This window comes from Theropithecus gelada, chromosome 15 (genome assembly GCF_003255815.1).
Source record: "Theropithecus gelada isolate Dixy chromosome 15, Tgel_1.0, whole genome shotgun sequence".
In the NCBI taxonomy this organism is placed as follows: Eukaryota; Metazoa; Chordata; class Mammalia; order Primates; family Cercopithecidae; genus Theropithecus; species Theropithecus gelada.
The window spans coordinates 31,835,200-31,856,373 of NC_037683.1; the positions used below are offsets into that span (position 1 = coordinate 31,835,200).

At 44.9% G+C, this 21,174-nt stretch overlaps 1 protein-coding gene across 1 annotated transcript in view; it reads left to right on the plus strand.

Moving 5' to 3' along the window:
- The window catches only part of EPB41L4B (erythrocyte membrane protein band 4.1 like 4B), a 157,908-nt gene extending 139,778 nt beyond the window's left edge, over nt 1-18,130 (plus strand). Inside the window, exons 23-26 of the mRNA XM_025360668.1 lie at nt 3,923-4,039; nt 6,716-6,784; nt 13,384-13,529; nt 15,447-18,130. Of these exons, the coding sequence (XP_025216453.1) occupies nt 3,923-4,039; nt 6,716-6,784; nt 13,384-13,529; nt 15,447-15,516 (402 nt within the window). The 3' untranslated portion in view covers nt 15,517-18,130. The remainder of the gene's footprint in view (nt 1-3,922; nt 4,040-6,715; nt 6,785-13,383; nt 13,530-15,446) is intronic.
- The last annotated feature ends 3,044 nt before the right edge of the window (nt 18,131-21,174 follow it).

A 21,174-nucleotide genomic window follows, 5' to 3' on the forward strand; every position in this document is an offset into this window, starting at 1 on the left:
TTCTATTCTCTTACATTCCTGCTTGACTCCAGGGACTTTCATTCTCAAACTTTCCGCAAAGAAACACTCTTTCCAACTTCGTTTTTGTAGCTTTTCCCCCCTCCTTTTCCCAAACCTTTTCTGCTGTAATCCCCAGCTCTTTTATTAGGTAGCTCAATTTAGCAATCTTAAGCCTTAGAACCTTTGCAGCTTCACGTCTTTCCATTTCCGATTCTGCATCAGAGTTCATAATCAGATCTGAGTTTCTGCCTGGGTTGTAAGAGGTAGAGTACGTGGGTGAGAAGGGAAGGAGGCAAGTGAGTCAAGACAGCACCTGCTCTCCAGTTGGTATTTTCTTTAGGGTGTGAATGTGAGCAGGTGCTTGGGGGCATTGGCGTTGATGGAGCGAGGGAAGTTGGGGGAGGGTACATTGATGCATTAGTGATGTGGACCCTAGAATGCAGAGTCCCTACTCCAAGTCTGCCATGCTAGCTTCCCTCCCCAGGTAACACAGACCATCAACACCTATGCTTTCTGTGTTCTTGACTCTTTCTTTCTGGGGCTCGTCCCTCTCTGATCCCCATGCTTCATGAACCACTCACCCAACTGCAAAGCAGAGCCAATTAGCACCCAGATCCCTTCTGGGCCATGACATGTTAGTCAAAAGTTCATGTGTCAGGGAGGACAGGGCCCTGGCCAGAGGAAGGCTGTGTAGGGCATAGAAACAGGCCCCGGGTTGGGTGTTAGAAGGGAGTTTCCATCTGCTGCAATAACTTACTTTTATTTTGAACTTAATTTTACCAGCAGCGCTAAAGCTGAATCTCAAATCAAATTAGGGTGCCTCTTCTGTGATTTTAGCTGTGTTCCCTAGGGCACAGGGAGGTGGAGAGAAATCTACTTGGTCTATGATGTCATCTGTTCACTAATACATCTAGGCCTCTGGTTCTTTCGTGGCTGTTTTGGATGGGTGGAGATCACTGTCCTGCCAGGACGTGTGACTCTGTACCTGTTGGACAACATTCTGTTCTGGGGCCATCCTGTCCTGGGGCTTGCCATCTCCTCAGCTCTACCTGAGGGTGTTGGTGGGACTGGTTCTTGCTGCTCTTCAATCCCTGCTTCCCGGCCTCAGTGTAAGGAGAAAGTTGCACAGGGCCCCTTTGCTCAGTACTCACTAATGTCTATTCCTTCTCCCTTTCCCTCTGACTTTTCTCTCCAGCGGTCAAACTAGCCATCTCTTCTCCTATCTGGATGATGAAGAAGCCTTACACATTTTCATCATCATTTATCTATGCCGAGAATCTTTCTGTTTCCCCAAGAGTCAGATTTTGAACTCAAAAGCCAAGCATGTACAGAAGAATGTAGCTGCTTGCCTGCAGAAAAGACCCAAGGAAGAAAGGAAATACCAGGAGAAAAAAATTAAGTGGTATTTCAAAATAGCATTCAATTCCATGTGTTATCTTATTTCCTTCTCACTTACCAACAGTCCAGAGTGTGGGAGCCCCAGGATGTTCTTTTGTTTCAATCCAATCAGATGCATATTTAGAAAGGTCAGAAAGGCTTGTGCGATGGATCAACACTTCTTTACCATGAAAGTCAAATGCTGGGCAAAGCCTTAAGGCGCTCATATGTTCTTCAGTTGGGACCCTGGTGGCCAGGACACATTTTAGCTTCTAGGCAGTGTGGCCATGTTTCTCGGTCATTTGTGCCAGCTTTTATTTTCTTCAAAAAATACCTATTGCGTGCCTGCTGTCATCAGAGGAGAAAAGACCCAGTGGCCTGGGGTCCCTGACGTAGCTGGTTCTGGTTGGAGCGTGGATGCCCTGGGCAGTGGTGGGAACCGTTCCTGAGGGCAGCGGGGAGAAGCGTGGATGCCCTGGGCAGTGGTGGGAACTGTTCCTGAGGGCAGCGGGGAGAAGTGTGGATGCCCTGCGCAGTGGTGGGAACTGTTCCTGAGGGCAGCGGGGAGACCGCTTTCTGCAGGATGTATCCTGAGGTCCACAGAGAACAGCAGGAGGGTTTTAAGTAGTCTGGTAAAAGTTAACTGCAGGTGATTCAGATGAATTCACTTGACTAAAAACTAGATTTAGAAACAGTCAACAAAATGAACCACGGACTTAGACTTTGCAAACGCAATTTCTACATCTCCCAGATTTGAATAGTAAAATAGGCCATCATGAAGACCATTGTGCAATAATAGTTGTAAAAAGCCCTTTGGAAATTGTCCAGGACTGCACAATTGTAAAGAGGACAGAGTTAGATCACTTTGGAGATGGAAAAGAGGCTGGCAATTTTCTTGATCATTTTTCCATGGAACTTACCCAGGGGCTGTATTTTATTCTTCACAGCAGGATGATATCAACTATTTAAGGAAACTCTCTTGAGCTAAAAGATGTGTATATTTGTTCTCTGAAGCAAATGGTCCCTCCCTGAAACCCAAAATAACCCTGTCTGTGGTTCCCTCTCCTAACCTCAAGCATCCTCTGTCCGCCAACCTCATCCTCACCAGTACAGGCTGTTTGACCTCTGCTGGGCGCATGGTGCTATTCAAGGATAAGGTGGAGAACCCTGCATATCCCAAAGGATGTGGCACTTTTTTCACAATGTTTGGTATTTTCCAGCTAAGTAGCAGGGTGTCCCAGTAATTAACGAGATGCCACGACTGGGCCCATGCGTCTTGTTATGGGTCAGACAGAGTCAGTTTGTTTTCTGAACACAGATAACAAAGAGCCAAGACATATGAAATCCTAAACTATATGTTACAGCTGGGCACAATGGATCATGCCTGTAATCCCAGTACTGTGGGAGACCGAGGAGGTGGGGGTTCTCTGGAGGCCAGGAGTTTAAGACCAGCCTGGGCAACATAGTGAGATGTTGCCTCTATAAAAAAGAAAAATTAAAATATTAGCCAGGCATGGTGGCATATGTCTGTAGTCCCAGCTACTCAGGAGGCAGAGGCAGGAGGATCGCTTGAGCCCAGGATTTTAAGGCTGCCATGAGCTATGATCACACGACTGCACTCCAGCCTGGGTGACAGAGCAAGACCCTGTCTCTTAAAAAAATATGACATGGTGGCTCACACCTGTAATCCCAACACTTTGGGAGGCCGAGGCGAGTGGATCACTTGAGGTCAGGAGTTTGAGACCAGCCTGGCCAACATGGTGAAACCCCATCTCCATTAAAAACACAAAATTAGCTGGGCATGGTGGCGCATGCCTGTAGTCCCAGCTACTTGGGGGGCTGAGGCAGGAGAATCGCTTGAACCCAAGAGGCAAAGGTTGCAGTGAGCTGAGATCATGACACTGCACTCCAACCTGAGTGACAGAGAGAGTCTCAAAAAAAAAAAAAAGAAAGAAAGAAAAAGAAATTAAACTATATGTTTTTCCCCATGATATATTTCTTTCCTGGTGCCCTCTGTTGATATCCACTCACACAGTGTATGCCCTTGTTCAGCAGAGTGCAGGGGGGCACTGAGCATGGAAGGCAAATGCTTCAAGTGTGTGGCCACTCCTCATTTCCTCCATGGCTCACATCCCTAATTCATCCTGGCTGTCTTTCTGGCTTGGCCTGGACAATGCTTCAGAACCCTCAACCGCATGCCAAGAAACCACTACCTGTCCTATGCAGTTGGTACAGGAGACAGCCTCTACCTACCAGGCCTGGGAATGGGGTCTTGGTGTGTCATCTGCTCAGATGATGGAGAAAACTGATGAAAGACAGAAAGGAGAAAAGAAGGCTGAGAGAGAGGGTGGAGGGTGGGACCAGAAGCCAGTTGGCCAGAGGCTGGAAGTAGGCTGTGGGTGAGGCTGGCTTGAGAACAGTCTGGAGTCGCCAGATCTGTCTTGCACTGTGCTGTCTTTCTCTCCTTTCCCTTCCCCTATCTCCTCTTCCTCCTCCCCCTCTCTTGCCACCTCCTCCTCCCCTTCTCTCCTCTCCTCGTGAGCAGGCAGAGCCCGCCAGCAACCCCCACTGTGCCCACTCTCGCTGTTCTCCTCCACTCTCTCTCCCCATGAAGGAAGAGACCACTGGAGTTTGCATGTACCCTCCAATCAAAACGAGGCTGGTAGGTACCCTGGCAGGGAGAGGGGCCTGGCCAGGAGAGGTGAGGTGGGCAGGAGCCACCAGGCGAGGTGGATGCCTGGGTGGGCGTGCAGAAGCCCCAGATCTTGGGAAGAGCCCGTCGACAGGTGCCCTCACTCCAGACGGATGGAGGATTTGCAGTCCAGCTGGCCCTGGTCAGATTGGAACACGAAGCTGTGGAGCCCCCTTCACCTCTAGGTCTCAAGAATCAAGAAAAGTTTGTTTTCCTAGAATTTTGATCAGCATAGATGCTTTCCCCAGAGAGAAATATATGCTTTGGTACTCACCAGATGGACCCTTAAGTTGCATTTCTATTGAAAATAAAACTTCATTAAACTTGTCGTCTTCTGCTATTTATCAAGCTAATGATATAATGGGAGTGCTACCTAGCAATGTGAACGAAATTACCTGTCATCCCAATTTAGCATGATTTTTTGTCATTTTTATATATTTCCTTCTGTTCATATCATTCATAATTTTACATAGTTAAATCATAGTAACCATATTCTCTCCTGTTTTTCTCTTTTCACTTAACGCTGCTATGTTGTTTCTATCTTGTTCTTGTTGCCACATTATATGACTGTTTGTATTTCATAAAGTGAATGGTCTACCATTTACCTAACACATTCTTTACTGCAGGACGTGTGCTTTGTTCCCAGTTTGTCACTCTTCAGGAGAACACATATAGCTTTTTGCATCAGGAATTTTATTTTCTTAGGCTAGACCCTGCTGGATTAAATATTGTGATTTTGGCTTTTGCCGCCCTTCTAAAGTGGTTGTGCTAACGGATAGTGCCATCAGAAGAGGGTGACTCTGCTTTTTGCAGCCTTAGCAACACAGGGTGTAATTGTTGAAATATATTTTTCTTATTTACAGCAGGTATAAAATAATTCTTTGAGGTTGTTAACTTTCACCTTTCTTTAATAGCAATAATACCACTTTCTGGCAGGGCACAATGGCTCACACCTGTAGTCCCAGCACTTTGGGAGGCTGAGGCAGGCAGATCACCTGAGGTTAGGAGTTCGAGTCCAGCCTGGCCAACATGTGAAACTCCAACTCTACTAAAAATACGAAAGTTAGCTGGGCATTGTGGCACATGCCTGCAATCTCAGCTACTCAGAAGGCTGAGGCAAGAGAATCACTTGAACCTGGGAGGCGGAGGTTGCAGTAAGCTGAGATCACACCACTGCACTCCAGCCTGGGCAACAGAGTAAGACTCTGTCTCAAAAAATAAATAAATAAACCACTTTCCCTCTCTGCCTCATGATGGTCTGAGAATTTATCTATTACTTTCCACTAGGACATTGGTCTCAGAGCATCATGCTGACCCAATAGGCAACAAGAGGAGAATGTACCCCAAGACTTCGCCCCAAGAGTCCTTCTCACACCTGAGTCAAAAGGCAATTTCAGGCCTATTCTGGCAATTTTGAGATGTGTAAAGAGACCAAAGAAATTTGGGGGAAGGGGAGCAGGCTTGGGCTGGATGTTTCAGTACACATGGCAAGGATATTGTCATCCCCACATGGGGGAGACCTGCTTTACCCATTCAGAAAAGCTTGGCTGATTAGGGTCTGAGCTAATGTGTTCTTCCTCATCCCTGCCTCACCCTCCCATTGGAGCCACTCAAGAGCATCGAGTAGCTATCCCAGTGTCCACAGGCAAGACCTCGAGACACACAAAGCTGGCTGCCCCCTGAGCAGTGGTGGCCTTAGTGTCTTGCCTGCAGCCCTCTGCTGGAGGGTGGTATGGTATGCATTCTTCAGCAGGTGTGCAGACAGTTTCTGTGCCCCAGGAATTGGACACAAAGCTAATGCCAGAGTCATCAGGCCCCTGGGCCTGATGGCATACCCTCGGCTGGTTTGAAAAAATAAGCCCTCCAATTTCCCAAGGCCTCTAGGAGGCCAAAGACAAAATGACCAAAGAGAAAGACATGGAAGTCAAGAGTCTTTTTTGCCACCACTGCCTCATCAGCTGTTCATCTGGCCTCTTTCAGACTAGCTCAGTACCACAGGTACTCCTGGCACTGGGCATCTTTGTGCACCAAGCCTTCTGTTCCCAAAGGCTGTGGGGGCAGGATTCTCCCATGCTTCCATGGGTTTCCCTGAGGTCTCCCTCTATTGGCCAAAGCGTACAGGGAGTCCAGTAACTGAAGTGATTAGACAGGGAATATTTTCTGGCTTAATTAGCCGAGCCTTCTTGTACCCTGCTGCTGTGAGAGACTGTGTCCCAGGATGTGACCTCTCAGCAGCCTCTAGGCCATTCCCACAGCTATGGAGAAGTCATCAGAAGCCACCTCAGGCAGCTCTGACTCCCTCGTTATCCACCTTGATTGTGGCTTTTTATGAGTCAGGCCTGGAAGGCCAAGCAGATACCGCTGAAGGCAGCTCCAGGGCGAGGCAAGTGTGGGGGCGCGCTAGGAACACGAGACTCCAGGCTGCCATCCCTGCTGAGCCCCACCCTGCAGTCCAACGCCAGGCACAGATACAACCACCAGCCCACACTCCTGAGGGACCCTTTGTGTGTGCCCTTATACGAGTGATGAAGGCTCCGCGGGGCACCCCTGGATCCTTCAGTTCCGTTTTAAAGGTGCTCTGCCAAAGATTGCAAAACTTTGTTTTCTAATCTGAAGGTAACGCCCTTGTCTTTCTCTCTTTTGAAGATAAAAACATTCCCGGCTGATACAATGAACCCGTTTCCTGATACTTTCACCACAGGGCCACAGTTTACTGTAAGTAGATCCAGAAAACAGATGTGCATTTTAAACCCTTGTTCCCATGTGATGTGCTTTTCTGTGGGATGCCAGACAGCCAGGTCAACTGCTTCTTTTGATCACCGTTGAACTCTGTGAGGTTGGGAAGAAACTTGAATTTGCAGTCGGCCTCTATTTTATTGATGTGACATTGACATAAAATTAACCATTTTAAAGTGACAATTCAGTGATGGTACATTCATAGTGTTGTGCAATGACCACTTCTGTCAGTTCCAGGACATTTTTATTGCATCCTCCAAAAACTTCCCACCCATTAAATAGTTCCTCCTCATTTTCCCCTTGTTCCTACTGGCTAGCAACCTCCAGTCTGCATTCTGTGTCTATGGATTTACCTAGTCTGGATGTTTCGTATAAATGGAATTGTATCATATGTGACCTTTTGTGACTGGCCTCTTTCACTTGGCATAATGTATGTGAGGTTCATCCACGCATGTGTCAATACTTCATTTCTTTTTTTGTTTGTTTGTTTGTTTTTGAGATGGATTGAGATCCATTCTGTTGCCCAGGCTAGAGTGTGGTGGCACGATCTTGGCTCACTGCAACCTCCGCCTCCTGGGTTCAGGCATTTCTCCTGCCTCAGCCTCCTGAGTAGCTGGGATTACAGGTGCCTGCTACCACGCCTGGCTAATTTTTGTATTTTTAGTAGAGATGGGGTTTCATCATGTTGGCCAGGCTGGTCTCAAACTCCTGACCTCAGGTGATCCACCCGCCTCAGCCTCCCAAGTGTTGGAATTATAGGCATGAGTCACCATGCCCAGCCTCATTTCTTTTTATGATGGAATATTATTCCATTGTATCTATATACTGCAATTTGTTTATCCACTCATTTTTGGGGGGTTTTGGGGTTGTTTTCACCTTTTGGCTATTGTGAATAGTGCTGTTATGCATATATGTGTACATGTATCTGTCTGAACACCTGTTTTCAATTCTTTTGGGTTGGATCTTGATACTGGTGTGGTCTTAGGTAGGTCACTTTACCACCCTCACCACCAGCAGCTTTTTCTTTTTTGCTTTTAGAGATGAGGTTTCACTATGTTGCCTAGGCAGGTCTTGAATTCCTGGGCTCAAGTGATCCTCCTACCTTGGCCTCCCAACGTGCTGGGAGTATAGGCATGAGCCACCGTGCCTTTCCCTTCTTCTTACTTAAGGTGAAAGTAGTAATAAGAATATCCTCCTCATATCCTGTTGGGGCAAGGATCAAAAGGGACCAAGAATCTGAAAGTGTTTTACTAACCATAAAACATCCCACACCTGTCAGGCATGATTGTTATTTCTCAAGGCTGGAGAGGCAGGGTGGTGTGACAAACAAGAACAAGTCGTCCTGACAACAGACTTCTTGTCACCACCTCTCTGGGTGTCAGTGGGCAGCTTATTTATTCTGCCAAGGCTAGGCACAGTGGCTCATGCCCGTAATCCCAGCACTTTAGGAGGCTGAGGTGGGAGGACTGCTTGAGACCAGGAGTTCGAGATCAGCCTGGGCAACATAGCGAGACCCTGTCTCTACAAAATAATAATAATAATAATAATAATAATAAATTAGCCGCCTGTAGTCTCAGCTACCCAGGAGGCTGAGGTGGGAGGATCTCTGGAGCCCAGGAGGCTGAGGCTGCAGTGATCTATGACTGCACCACTGGACTCCAGCCTGGGCAACAGAGTGAGACCCTGACTTGATTTTTTAAAAAATTCTGCCAAATGTTTAAATACTGTAGTTTCCTCATCTGCAAAATGAGAGAGTTTGATAATGTTCATGCTTCTTTTCAGGGCTCAACTCATTCTTTAAATGAAAGCTTCTGCAGAAACTCACTGTATATTGAGTAATTAGATGGAGCAGAAGTGAGGAGTCTGGGGTCCACTCCTCCTTCCTCTCACTCTGTCCTCCTCCCAGGAACCAGAGCTTCCAATTTCCATGATCCCTGAAGCTCCTTCCAAAGGGTTTCTGTGCCATCTGGAGGATCTGTGAAGTGGGCTGTGGGTGGCTAAGGGTAGCTCTAAGTGCAGCCTTATGAGATGGATGATGGCCACTACCCCACATGGCTTCAACCACATAGGGAGGGAGAGAGCAGTGACTGATTCAAGTTTCAGAGGATGAGCAGAGGTGGGAAGGTGTCCAGCAGGGCAGGCAGAGGGAAAAACAGGTTCCTAGAACAGTCCATTTCTAGGGTCATGAGCTGCTTCCAGCATCTGCCTTTTAAGAACGAGAGGGCAGAGACACGGGGCTCTGCCAGGATGTTAGATGCTATTTCCCTGACACTCATCCTGGCTCCCTGCAGTCTTGCTGGACACAGCTCCCCAGCTGGAAGCTCCGGCTCCACCTCCCTCGGTTGGCCGTAGTGGGGCACTCTGGCCTTCTGCCCAGCCTTGGCAGTGCTGTGAGACACTCAGGGAAGCCCTTCCTGAAAGCTGGGGGCCAAAATGGAGCAGGAAGCCAATGACAGAAACCACGCTGGAACTTTGAAGAACTGAGCAAGAGTGGCTCGAAGACAGCTGGAGCAGGCAGAGGGAATAGCATGAGCCAGACCCCCAGGGTGGGCGGGATCATCACACATTCAAGGGACTGAAAAGCAGGCCAGTGGGACTGGGATGCAGAAAGCAAGTGGAGCTGGGTGAGAGAGGAGGAAGGAGATGTAGGTGGTGACAAAACTGGAGGGGCACAACTATGTTGGCCTTGTAGGCCACAGTAGGGATTCTGATCTCCATCCTAGGAGCAACGGGAAATCTTTGAGGGACTTTGAGCAGGGCAGTGACAGGGCAGATGCACTTGGAAGGGATCCCTGTGATCACAGTGGGAGGACAGTGGCATCCAGGCAGAGTGGATTCAGGACAGTAGCCTGGAAACGCAGGACAGTGGCTTAAGGGAGAGAGAGCTGAGAGCTTGACCCAGAGTGGTTTTGTTGGTGGAGGTGGAGAGAAGTGCACAGATAGGGAAGATATTTAGGAAGCTGGTAAGATACAGGATTAGATGAGGCAGAGAGAGGGTCAGAAATGGTTCCCAGATTTCTGATTTGCAGAATATGGATGGACAGTGGGTCCATTCACTGAGATAAGGAAACTTGGAAAAAGACTTGGTTGGGAGAGATGAGTTTGCCTTTGGCCATGATGGATTAGAAATGCCTTTGAAACATCCGAGTGGACACAATGAATGGGCAGTTGGAAATCCAAGTCTGTAACTCAAGAGAATGGACTAGACTGGAAACAATGACTAGGGAGGCAGTGACAGCTGGGTGGTAACAGAAGCCAGGCTCATGGGCTTCAGCTTCTCAATTTTCTCACCCCTGTGTGTAGTGTTCTCATCTCCTTCCTGCCACGACCATGACACTTGAACTTGCTGCAGGTTTGGCCTCTCCACAGGCCTCCAGACCTATCACAGTGACAGGGGTTGTTTAGCAGCGCTGGGAAGCTCTGCACAAAGTTGGTCTGGCCATTGATCTAGCATTGATGGAGCTGGGTTTCAACAGCTGGGCTCTTGCTTGATCCTGAAACCAGTTTCTACTTTGTATTCAGGCCTATTAACTGGGTCTCTGCTGATACTCAGCCGAGTACATTGGTCCATCTAGGGTGGGGACCCCTGCCTGACTCTGGCCAGATTTCTGCTCCACATGCTTCTTTCTAAACTGGCTCTGTCCTTCTGTTACCTGCTTTGTTCCAGTGAAAGCTTGTTCATTCATTCACTCATTCATTTCCTTATTCAACAAATATAAAAAAGACAAGATACTTAGGGTTGAGATTTAATAATATAAGTAATTTTTACTGCTTCTTCAAGGTCATTCTTTAGTGAAGCTGGCTTTTTTTTTTTTTTCCTTGAAGTATATGGAAATGAAGAACACAATGACTACTAGTACAGTTTGGTGCCACTACCTCAATTCGTGCCAAGGCCCTGCCCCATTTACTCACTATTGCCTTTGCACCATCAGTGCAAATGTGCGTCTTTTTTCAGAAAGATTCACATCAAAGGCCAGGTGCAGTGGCTCACGCCTGTAATCCCAGCACTTTGGAAGGCCAAGGCAGGTGCATTACCTGAGATCAGGAGTTCGAGACCAGCCTGGCCAACATGGTGAAGCCCCGTCTCTACTAAAAAAAATACAAAAATCAGCTGGGTGCGGTGGCAGGCACCTGTAACCAACCCCATCTACTCAGGAGGCTGAGGCAGGAGAATTGCTTGAACGTGGGAGGCAGAGGCTGCAGTGAGCCGAGATTGCGGCCTCCAGCCTGGGCAACAGAGCAAAACTCCAACTCAAAAAAAAAAAAAAAAAAGATACTGCTCATTTGATGATCAGAGTGTCTTCTTTAGAAAGTCATATAATAAATTTCTCCAAGTTCAGGGCCAAGAACTAGCATGAGAAATCTAGTTATAAAATATATAGTTGGTATTATCAAAAATATAAAACAAACAAAAACTATTCATTGAGGCCAGGCGCGGTGGCTCAAGCCTGTAATCCCAGCACTTTGGGAGGCCGAGGCGGGTGGATCACGAGGTCAGGAGATCGAGACTATCCTGGCTAACATGGTGAAACCCCGTCTCTACTAAAAATACAAAAAATTAGCCGGGCACGGTGGCGGGCGCCTGTAGTCCCAGCTACTTGGGAGGCTGAGGCGGGAGAATGGCGTGAACCCGGGAGGTGGAGCTTGCAGTGAGCCGAGATCACGCCACTGCACTCCAGCCTGGGAGACACAGCGAGACTCCGTCTCAAAAAAAAAAAACAAAAACAAAAACAAAAAAACTATTCATTGAAAAAATACTATGATGGCCAAACATGGTGGCTCACACCTATAATCCCAGCACTTTGGAAGGCCAGAGTGGGAGGATCACTTGAGACCAGGAGTTTGAGACCAGCCTGGGCAACATAGTGAGACTCTGTTTCCACAAAAGATTAAAAAATTATCCAGGCATGGCACGCACCTGTAGTGAAACCTACTTGAGAAGCTTAGGCAGAAGGATCACCTGAGCCCAGGAGGTTCAGGGTGAGGTGAGCTCTCATTGTGCCACTGCACTCCAGCCTGGGCAACAGAATGAGATTCTGTTGAAAGAAAGAAAGAGAGAGATAAAGAGAGAAAGATAGAAAGAGAGAGATAACCTATGAGGAAATATACTGATGACAACAGTAAAGAATTACGAAGTTTCTTCATTGATCTACCTTTTTTTTTTTTTTTTTGAGACAGAGTCTTGATCTGTTGCCCAGGCTGGAGTGTAGTGGCACAATCTCGGCTCACTGCAACCTCCGCCCGCAGGTTCAAGTGATTCTCCTGCCTCAGCCTCCTGCGTAGCTGGGATTACAGGCACGTGCCACCACACCTGGCTGATTTTTTTGTATTTGTAGTAGAGACGGGGTTTTGCCATGTTGGCCAGGGTGGTTTTGAACTCCTGACCTCAGGTGATCCACCCACCTCAGCCTCCCAAAGTGTTGGGATTACAGGTGTGAGCCACCGCGCCCAGCCTGATCTACTTTTATATATCTTCTAAGCTTTCTATATAAAAGTAATGAGCATAGTTTGCTATATAATGAAAATGACAAGAATATATTATCCTCTCCAAATGAGACAGTATACTCTACACCAGTAGTTCTGAAACTTTATTGTAATTCCTCCAAAAGAATCATCTGGAGGTCTTGTTGAAACACGTATTGTTGGACTTCATCCCCAGGCATTCTTCGGTCCCAGTGGTCTTGGATGAGGCCTGAGAATTTGCATTTTTACCAAGTTTTAAGATAATGCTGATGCTGCTAGTCTGGGGCCCATACTTTGGGAACCATTGCTACAGTAATGAAAAACACCAGTTATCGTGTCAGCTAGCCCTTGTTCTGAATACTGTTCTTAACACTTACTAACTGTGTGACCTTGGGCAGATTACTTAACCTTCTGAGCCTCGCTTTTCCCCATAAAATCAGTTTTTTGTTTTTTTTTTTTTTTTTTTTTTTTTTTTTGAGACGGAGTCTTGCTCTGTCGCCCAGGCTGGAGTGCTGTGGCCGGATCTCAGCTCACTGCAAGCTCCGCCTCCCGGGTTCCTGCCATTCTCCTGCCTCAGCCTCCCGAGTAGCTGGGACTACAGGCGCCCGCCACCTCTCCCGGCTAGTTTTTTGTATTTTTTAGTAGAGACGGGGTTTCACCGTGTTAGCCAGGATGGTCTCGATCTCCTGACCTCGTGATCCGCCCGTCTCGGCGTAAAATCAGTTTTCAAATACACATTTTTTTCACCTTTTAACATTTCCTGATATCAGAATGTTTACTACTGGGCATGACAAAGTTTGATAGTGGGCATGACAAAATTTAAATGGCAACATGTTTCTTTCTGTGTGGCAAATGCAAAAATGGTGCATCTTACAACTGATGGTGCCTAAGATGTGAGGAAATATGATCGCTACCTTAAAGGGTTGTCAAGAGTTAATATGTGTCAAGTACTTAGCCTGGTGTCTGGCACAAAGTAAAATCACTTAAAATGACAATCGATTATAGCTGGTAGTGAAAAAGAACAGGAACCGTAGAGTAAGGCTTAGGGAGCAACTGACAGTGTGAAAATGGAACCCAAATTGAGATTGATCTCCTCTTCCCTGTTTCTTCTCCAGGCAGACTTCAGAGACAGTAAATTACAGTGCTGTCCTGGTCCGTCTTCCCCGCTGATCCCAGCAGCGACCCTGAGGCCTTTGACAGAGACCGTCTCCACAGTGCAGACCATTTACACCACCCGGAAACCTGTTTCTCTGGCAGCCAGGTAGGTCAGGTCAGCAGGTACCGACAGGTAATTCTGGTGATGGGGAAACCAGGGAGATTCTAGGTTCATTGTGTTTGTGACACCTACAGACTTTTCCTACATTCTTTCATTTATTCTGTAAGTATTTATTGAAACGTCTATAAAGGGGCCAGGCATGGTGGTTCACACCTGTAATCCCAGCACAAGGGAGGATCTCTTGAGGCCAGGAGTTCAAGACCAGCCTGGCCAACATGGTGAAACCCCATCTCTACTAAAATTAGCCAGGTGTGGTGGCGCACACCTGCAATTCCAGCTACTTGGGAGGCTGAGGCAGGAGAAGCGCTTGAACCCAGGAGGTGGAGGTTGCAGTGAGCCGAGATTGCACTGCTGTACTCCAGCCTGGGCAACAGAGTGAGACTTTGGCTAAAAAAAAAAAAAAAAAGAAAGAAAGAAAAGAAAAAGAAAGAAATGTCTACAAAGCGTAGGCTGTTAGAGGAGATAGACAACAAATGAGTGTGTGTGTGTGTGATATTGACAAGGGATAGGGAAGAATATGAAACTGTGAAAGGTGATAAGGTATTGTGGGATGGCCTCAGTGAGGTGGCATTTAAGCAGAGTCCTGAAAGGAGTTACAGAGAAAGCTACAGATACCCGGGAGGAGTACTGCACAGAGAGGAACCAGCCAGTGCTAAGGCTCCTGCGGAAGCATGTGCCTGACATGGTTAAGGAAGTTTAAGGGGCCAGCGTGGCCAGAGCAGAGTGAATGACAATAGAGGAGGCCTATGAAGTTGTGGGTTAAGGCCAGACTGCGTAGGGCCTTGTTGGCTACAGTAGAAACTGTGTTTTCTACCCTAAATGAAATTATTAAACTTGGTTAGTGCCTTTAAAGATGTGTATTTTGCCAGGCATTGTGGCTTATGCCTGTCATCCCAGCTACTTAGGAGGCAGAGGTGAGAGGATCAGTTGAGGCCAGGAGTTCAGGAGTTCAAGTCCAGCCTGGGCAACATAGCAAGGCCCCATCTGTAACTAAAAACAATGAAAAGATGTATATTTACTGTGTGTGTGTGTGTGTGTGTGTGTGTGTGTGTGTTTAAACAGTGGAGGCAGGTTACATAGATATGCAACTGGATCTGAGGTCCAAAAAGTCAGAGGCAGCTTCTTAAAACAGCCAATTTTACTTCATTCAATTTTACTCATTAAAATATAATTAATTATTTGTTACAACATTCCCTCAGATATTCATCAAATGAAAGCCTGTGAGAAAATGCATATGAAACCAATTTAAAGCATGATTTAAATAAATCTAACCCCTGGACATCTTCATTTGAAAGACTTTACCGAGGGCCAGGTGCGGTGGCTCATGCCTATAATCCTAGCACTTTGGGAGGCCGAGGCAGGTGGATTGCCTGAGCTCAGGAGTTCGAGACCAGCCTGGGCAATACGGTGAAACTCTGTCTCTACTAAAATACAAAAAATTAGTTTGGCATGGTGGCATGTGCCTGTAATCCCAGCTATGCTGGAGGCTGAGACAGAAGAATCACTTGAACCTGGGAGGTGGAGGTTGTGGTGAGCCAAGATTGCGCCACTGCACTCCAGCCTGGGCGACAGAGTGAGACTCCATCTCAAAAAAAAAAAAAAAAAAAAAAAAGAGACTACCGAGTGGCTGCCATGCACCAGATACTGTGCAAGGCTCTGGAGGTTTAGAGATGAATGACATATAGTCAGTCAGGAACTCTCAGCCTGGTGGGACTGAGAAACGAATACGTAGCCAATTTCAGATCACTGTAATGCTAGCAAATTTAGGGAGTCCTCAAGGAGCCTAAAAAAGAAAGTCCAACACTGAGATCAGGAAAGAACCTGGGAGATGATACTTAAGCTGTCTGCTTCTGCAGTTTTTGAGGGATTGTCTCACTATTTTGTTATATATATTTTTTTTAGTGCGGAGACACTCCGGCAGGAACTGGAGAGAGAGAAAATGATGAAAAGACTATTGATGACCGAACTGTGAAATTCTCCCCTTGTCACCTGGAAGATGGCATGGTGCCTTCTGTCCGTCTTCTTTCTTCGGGCTTTGTGTGCTCACTCTAGCACAACATACAAATGTGTGCTCTGTTCGCCCAGGTCTCCATGGTTAGTTGAAGCCAATTTCTGGCTTGACTTTTAAGGGAAAAGTTATTTTATGTCTCCTAAGCATTAGAGTTTTTCTATTACTCTATGTAGTTGAGACAGGATTTGATAAGTCTAGGAAAAGAAAGATAGGAAAACAGGATTCCTTTTCAGAAGTACCTGTGTGTATCTGTTAATAACCACAGGGGTTAATACGATGTGGGATTCTTTACTATCAATTTCAACCATTTGATTTTGTATGATTGAAACTTGCACCGAGCTTTGACTGTTTGTTAAAGAGTCATTTTTAATGAAAGAATAATTCTTTATTGCTGGTTTTTCATTTACACTGATAAATACACAGATCTTATAAAGTCTTTAACATTCATTTGTATTCAGATGTGAGTAGATGAACTAAAAAAAGAAAGTTACATATCACTATGACTGAAGGTACTTCAGATTAATCTGAAATATAATTTAACTTGTGAACTCTTTGGATATGATATTATTTGGAATAAATAGAATTTATCATTGAACCCAAAATAGGAAATAGTAGCTTACGTTGTCTAAAAATCCTTACAAGGTTAAGATGATTCAATATCAGGAAGATTTATTTGGGAGTTCTATCAAGGAAAATTATTTCTAAAGTTGATCAATTCATGTCCTATTGATAGAATCTTGATCAGAAGAAATTTTGCTCTTTTTATATAGTTTCAAGAAATGTGTTTTTAAATTTTTATTAATGCACTTGAACAACTTTGCAAGAATAAAGGAACCCCCTAACCACAAAATATCCCTCTAAATTAGTTCTCTAGCTTTCTCAATGAATACACACATATTTTTACATAGCTATGATCATTGTGTACATTATCTTTTGTTTTACTTCTCCGCCTAACACTTGTCTCCTCTTATCAACACAGATTCTACTCTCACCAATTTAAATGTCTTTATATCCATGTAACATGGTTAACCTCACTTCACCCCATTATTAGATATTTGAGTTATATCTAATTTTTCACTCTTATAAATAGTGCTGCTATGAATGTCTGTAAAAAAAAACAAACAAAACAAACAAAAAAAACTGCTCCTTCTTTTGGATGATTCCCTTAGGAATATCTCCAAAGAGGGATTACAAGGTCAAAGAGCATGAAGTATTTTATAGCTCTTGTTTTATATTGCCAGATTGCTTTCTAGAAAGATCCAATCTTTGGGTTGGAAGGACCTTAAAGGTCATCTAGTTTAGCCTCCCCACCCCCTCTGAATGCTTGAATCCCCTTGACAATTTATGATGCCACCAGCAATGTATAAGCATTTCTATTTACCAATAGCTCTGCCAGTATTGGGTTTTGCCATTTTTATTTATTTTCGCTAGTTTAATAGGTATGTATAGTTGTTCTTGAAGAGTTGTTTTATTTCATTAATTGCTAGCAAGGCTGAGCACTTTTCCATGTGATGATTTACTAGTTGTATTTCCTTGTGTGTAAAATGTTCATTCATTTCTTCTGACCACTTGTTAAGAGGAACTGATCTCATATATTTGTATCAGAACTGTATTTTTATGTTGTATAGTTTGCTCTCCTGTCCCTCTCCTTAAAACTGAATGGTGCCAATAATTTGATACTAATGACTATAAAAAAGGTAATGCCTCATTTACTAGTATTGTTGTAAAATGAGGAATGTACGCGAATATTCAGATAACCGAGGATTAACCCTTTAAGTGCTGAATCTTTAAAATTTTAATATTTTTTTGTTTTGAGGGAAATCTTTCTAAAATGTATTACACACTTCCCTGCCTTAGTAAACAGAGTATACTGGAGAGTATTTAACCTTTTCTTGATGAGTCATGGTCACAATTATAAACATCAGCCCCTTTTGTACCTTGGTATGGTGCAGTGATATCATTAAGAGCTATCAATATGTGTAGGGCTTGGCTTGGCCTTTTATAGGATATTATGCTCTTCTGACTGATGGTTTTTTTACTGCTCTCTGCTCTATCAGTGGAGCTATCCGGGGCAATTGTAGCGTTTGGGGCCTTTTACCCCCATGTCCCCCGGCTATACTTTTAAAACAGCTTTAGCTGTTCTTTATCTTGTGCACATGATACAAAATATGTTCCCGTACAATATGGGGCTGTCACTTCTTGCCAACCCAGCACCCTCTTCCTCTTCTAACCTGCTTTCTGAGGCTTCTGCTCTTCACCTCCTGCTCGCTGATGGAAACCTCCAGGGCAAAGCTGAAGGTTTCTTGGGGAAGCCAGGAAAGCCAGTATTTCATATGTGTCAGATTTGCTTGGTTTCCAAGGAGGGATGCATGGGCTTTTTGGCCAGTGTTTCCAGGAGGCTCCGGGCTTCCTGCTTCTTCCCCACTTCCCCCTGAGTTCACAGACATTGAAGTTTCTGAAGGTTGGCGTCACTGGAAGTCTGACCACAAACAAGTTGGCTGTTACTGTATTTGAAAACCCAGTACCTTTGGCAGCTCACCTCTAACCAGTAAAATAAGAGGATTCCATGGTTTCAGCAGTTGTCCTGGTTATTTGCCTATTTAAGTGAATGATGGGTGCTTGGCATTGTGACTGAGAAGATGAAATTGTACTGGATGGATTCATAGGGATGAAAATGAATTGGCACAATTGTTTCACATTTTTTATATATTTTAAACCCAAACAACAGCACCATATGGGCACACAACACACACCTTATGTCCAGGGGGAAACAATCAGCTTACTGACATAGTCATTCCAGAGCTAGGGCTCCAAACTGTAGGCTGCAGATTCCCAGTGGGCGTGGAACGTTACTGCAAGGGGTCTGGGAAACCTGCAACCCACAGCTTTATGGGTTGTAGACTGCATAGGAAATTCTATGTTTGAAGAGTTTGAGATCCTAGGGCATTCAGAAGATCCCACTTGCATGTACCCAGAATTTTATATTCCCCAGGAATATAGCAAAGGAATATTCTGATATCATATTTACCTTTCACCATCTCAGAAATTACAGTTTTAAAAACTCAAAATTCATCACTATAACCATGTTAAAGCATACAATTCAGTGGTTTCTAATGCATTCACAATGTTGTGCAGACCATACCACTATCTCACTCCAGAACATTTCCATCATGCCAAAAGGAATCCCGTATCTGTTAGCAGTCACTACTGATTCTGACCCCCAGCATCACCTGGCAACCACTAATCTACTTTCTGTCTATGAATTTGCTTCTTCTGGAAATTTCATATAAACAAAATCAAACAATGTATAGTCTTGTGATTGGCTTCTTTCACTTAACATAGTGTCTTCAAGATTCATCCATGTTGTAGCATGTATCAGAACTGCACTCCTTTTTATGGCTGAATAATGTGTTATTATATGGATATACCATATTTGGCTTATCCAGTCATCAGTTGCATCAGTTGATAGATATTTGGGTTGCTTCTGCTTTTTGGCTATTATGAATAATATTGTTAGGCTGGGTGCGGTAGTTCACACCTGTAATCCCAGCACTTTGGGAGGCCGAGGCGGGCAGATCACCTGAGGTCAGGAGTTCGAGGCCAGCCTGACCAACATGGAGAAAGCCCATCTCTAGTAAAAATACAAAATTACCCAGGCGTGGTGGCACATGCCTGTAATCCCAGCCACTAGGGAGGCTGAGGCAGGAGAAACGCTTGAGCCCAGGAGGCAGAGGTTGTGGTGAGCCAAGATTGTGCCGTTGCACTCCAGCCTGGGCAACAAGAGTGAAACTCCATCTCAGAAAATAATAATAATAATATTGTTATGAACATTTGTGTACAAGTTTTTGCGTGAACATCTATTTTAAATTCTCTTGGAATTGCTGGGTCATATGGAAACTCCATGTTTAACTTTCTAAGGAACTGCCACAATCAGCTTTTATTTCTTACAAAACCCAAAGTAAAAAATTATATATACTAAACAGTCAGAAGCCTGGGCAAATCAGTTACTCATCAGATACCAAGATGCAGCACTGATTTGCGGGAGTTTTTAATCACAAAAAAGGTTGTTTCAGAGAAATGGCTTTGAGGTGGAGAGAAAATAAAGGTACTGTTTTTCTTTTTAAGATGAAAATGAATTTAAATCTGGTTCATCTCTAAGTTTTTGTTTGAATGGCCAGCTCTTGTGCAGCCAGTGGTCTCAGAACGTTCAGGCAAAGTTCCTCCCCAGAAAATTTGCACAGTCGAGGAAACTACAATATTTCTTAGCTGTCCAGTAGAGTCACATTGGTGGGGAACAGAGGGTCTCTGCAAACCTAGGATGTAACTAAGAGAGGAGCATGTGCTTAGGGTTGGAATAGGTCTGCCTCCAGTCTTTCCAGGGCATAAATCTTGTCAGAAAACACACAGAGTAAGAAAATCCCCAAAAGCAATTTGAGTTAATGGGAAAGAATCTCATGAAATGGAAGCGGCCGAATAGGTTGCTAGGCACTGAGAAAGCATAAGGCTTTGAACGATCCATAAAAGCTATAGGTTTTCCCAAATACCGCATGTTCTCACTCATAAGTGGGAGTTGAGCAGTGAGAACACATGGACACAGGGAGGGGAACATCACACACCAAGGCCTGTTGTGGGGTGGGAGGCAAGGGGAGGGAGAGCATTAGGACAAATACCTAATGTATGCAGGGCTTAAAACCTGGATGATGGGTTGATAGGTGCAGCAAACCACCATGGCACACATAACAAACCTGTACGTTTTGCACATGTATCCCAGAACTTAAAGTACATTAAAAAAAAAAGAAAACTTTGAACATGGAAAAAATAATTCATAAAAAAAAACTATGGGTTTTCTCCCTAGAAAAACCCATACATCACAGCATTATTCCAGCACTTTCATAAGGTCCTCATATCACCCCTGAAGCCTATCTGTGGCCCCCTGTGAGTCTACATGAGTAGAGAGAGAACTGAAATCTACAGATTACCTGCAAACTTCATTTTAGGCTGTAGTTGCAAACCGTCCCCAAAATTCCCCCATGAAAGCAATATAGAAAGCCCACGGGTATTGTTTTGTTTTGTTTTTGTTTTTTGGGGGGGGTCTCAGCTCACTGCAATCTCCACCTTCCGGGTTCACGCCATTCTCCTGCCTCAGCCTCCCGTGTAGCTGGGACTACAGGCGCCCGCCACCATGCCCGGCTAATTTTTTGTATTTTTAGTAGAGACGGGGTTTCGCCAAGTTAGCCAGGATGGTCTCAATCTTCTGACCTTGTGATCCGCCCGCCTTGGTCTCCCAAAGTGCTGGGATTACAGGCATCAGCCACCATGCCCGGCTGCCCACGTGTTTTTGTATCAGATTAATTTACGAGGAGAAGAATGGCCTGGTTTTCATTTGCCTTCTATTTGTGCACCATTATTAATTTCAGTAACCGAAATGAAGGGAATAAAAAGAAAAGTAAAAGGTAAAAGCTTGTATTCCCAAACCAGAGAATCTACACTGAAATCAAAGTCTAATGCTTTCTTTTTTTGGCTAAACCTTGTTCCATTTTAAATTGACCGTACCTTCCCTGGTGAACAGAGAGAGAAGAACAGAAAGAAATTTCAATTTTTTTTTTTTTTGAAGGACTA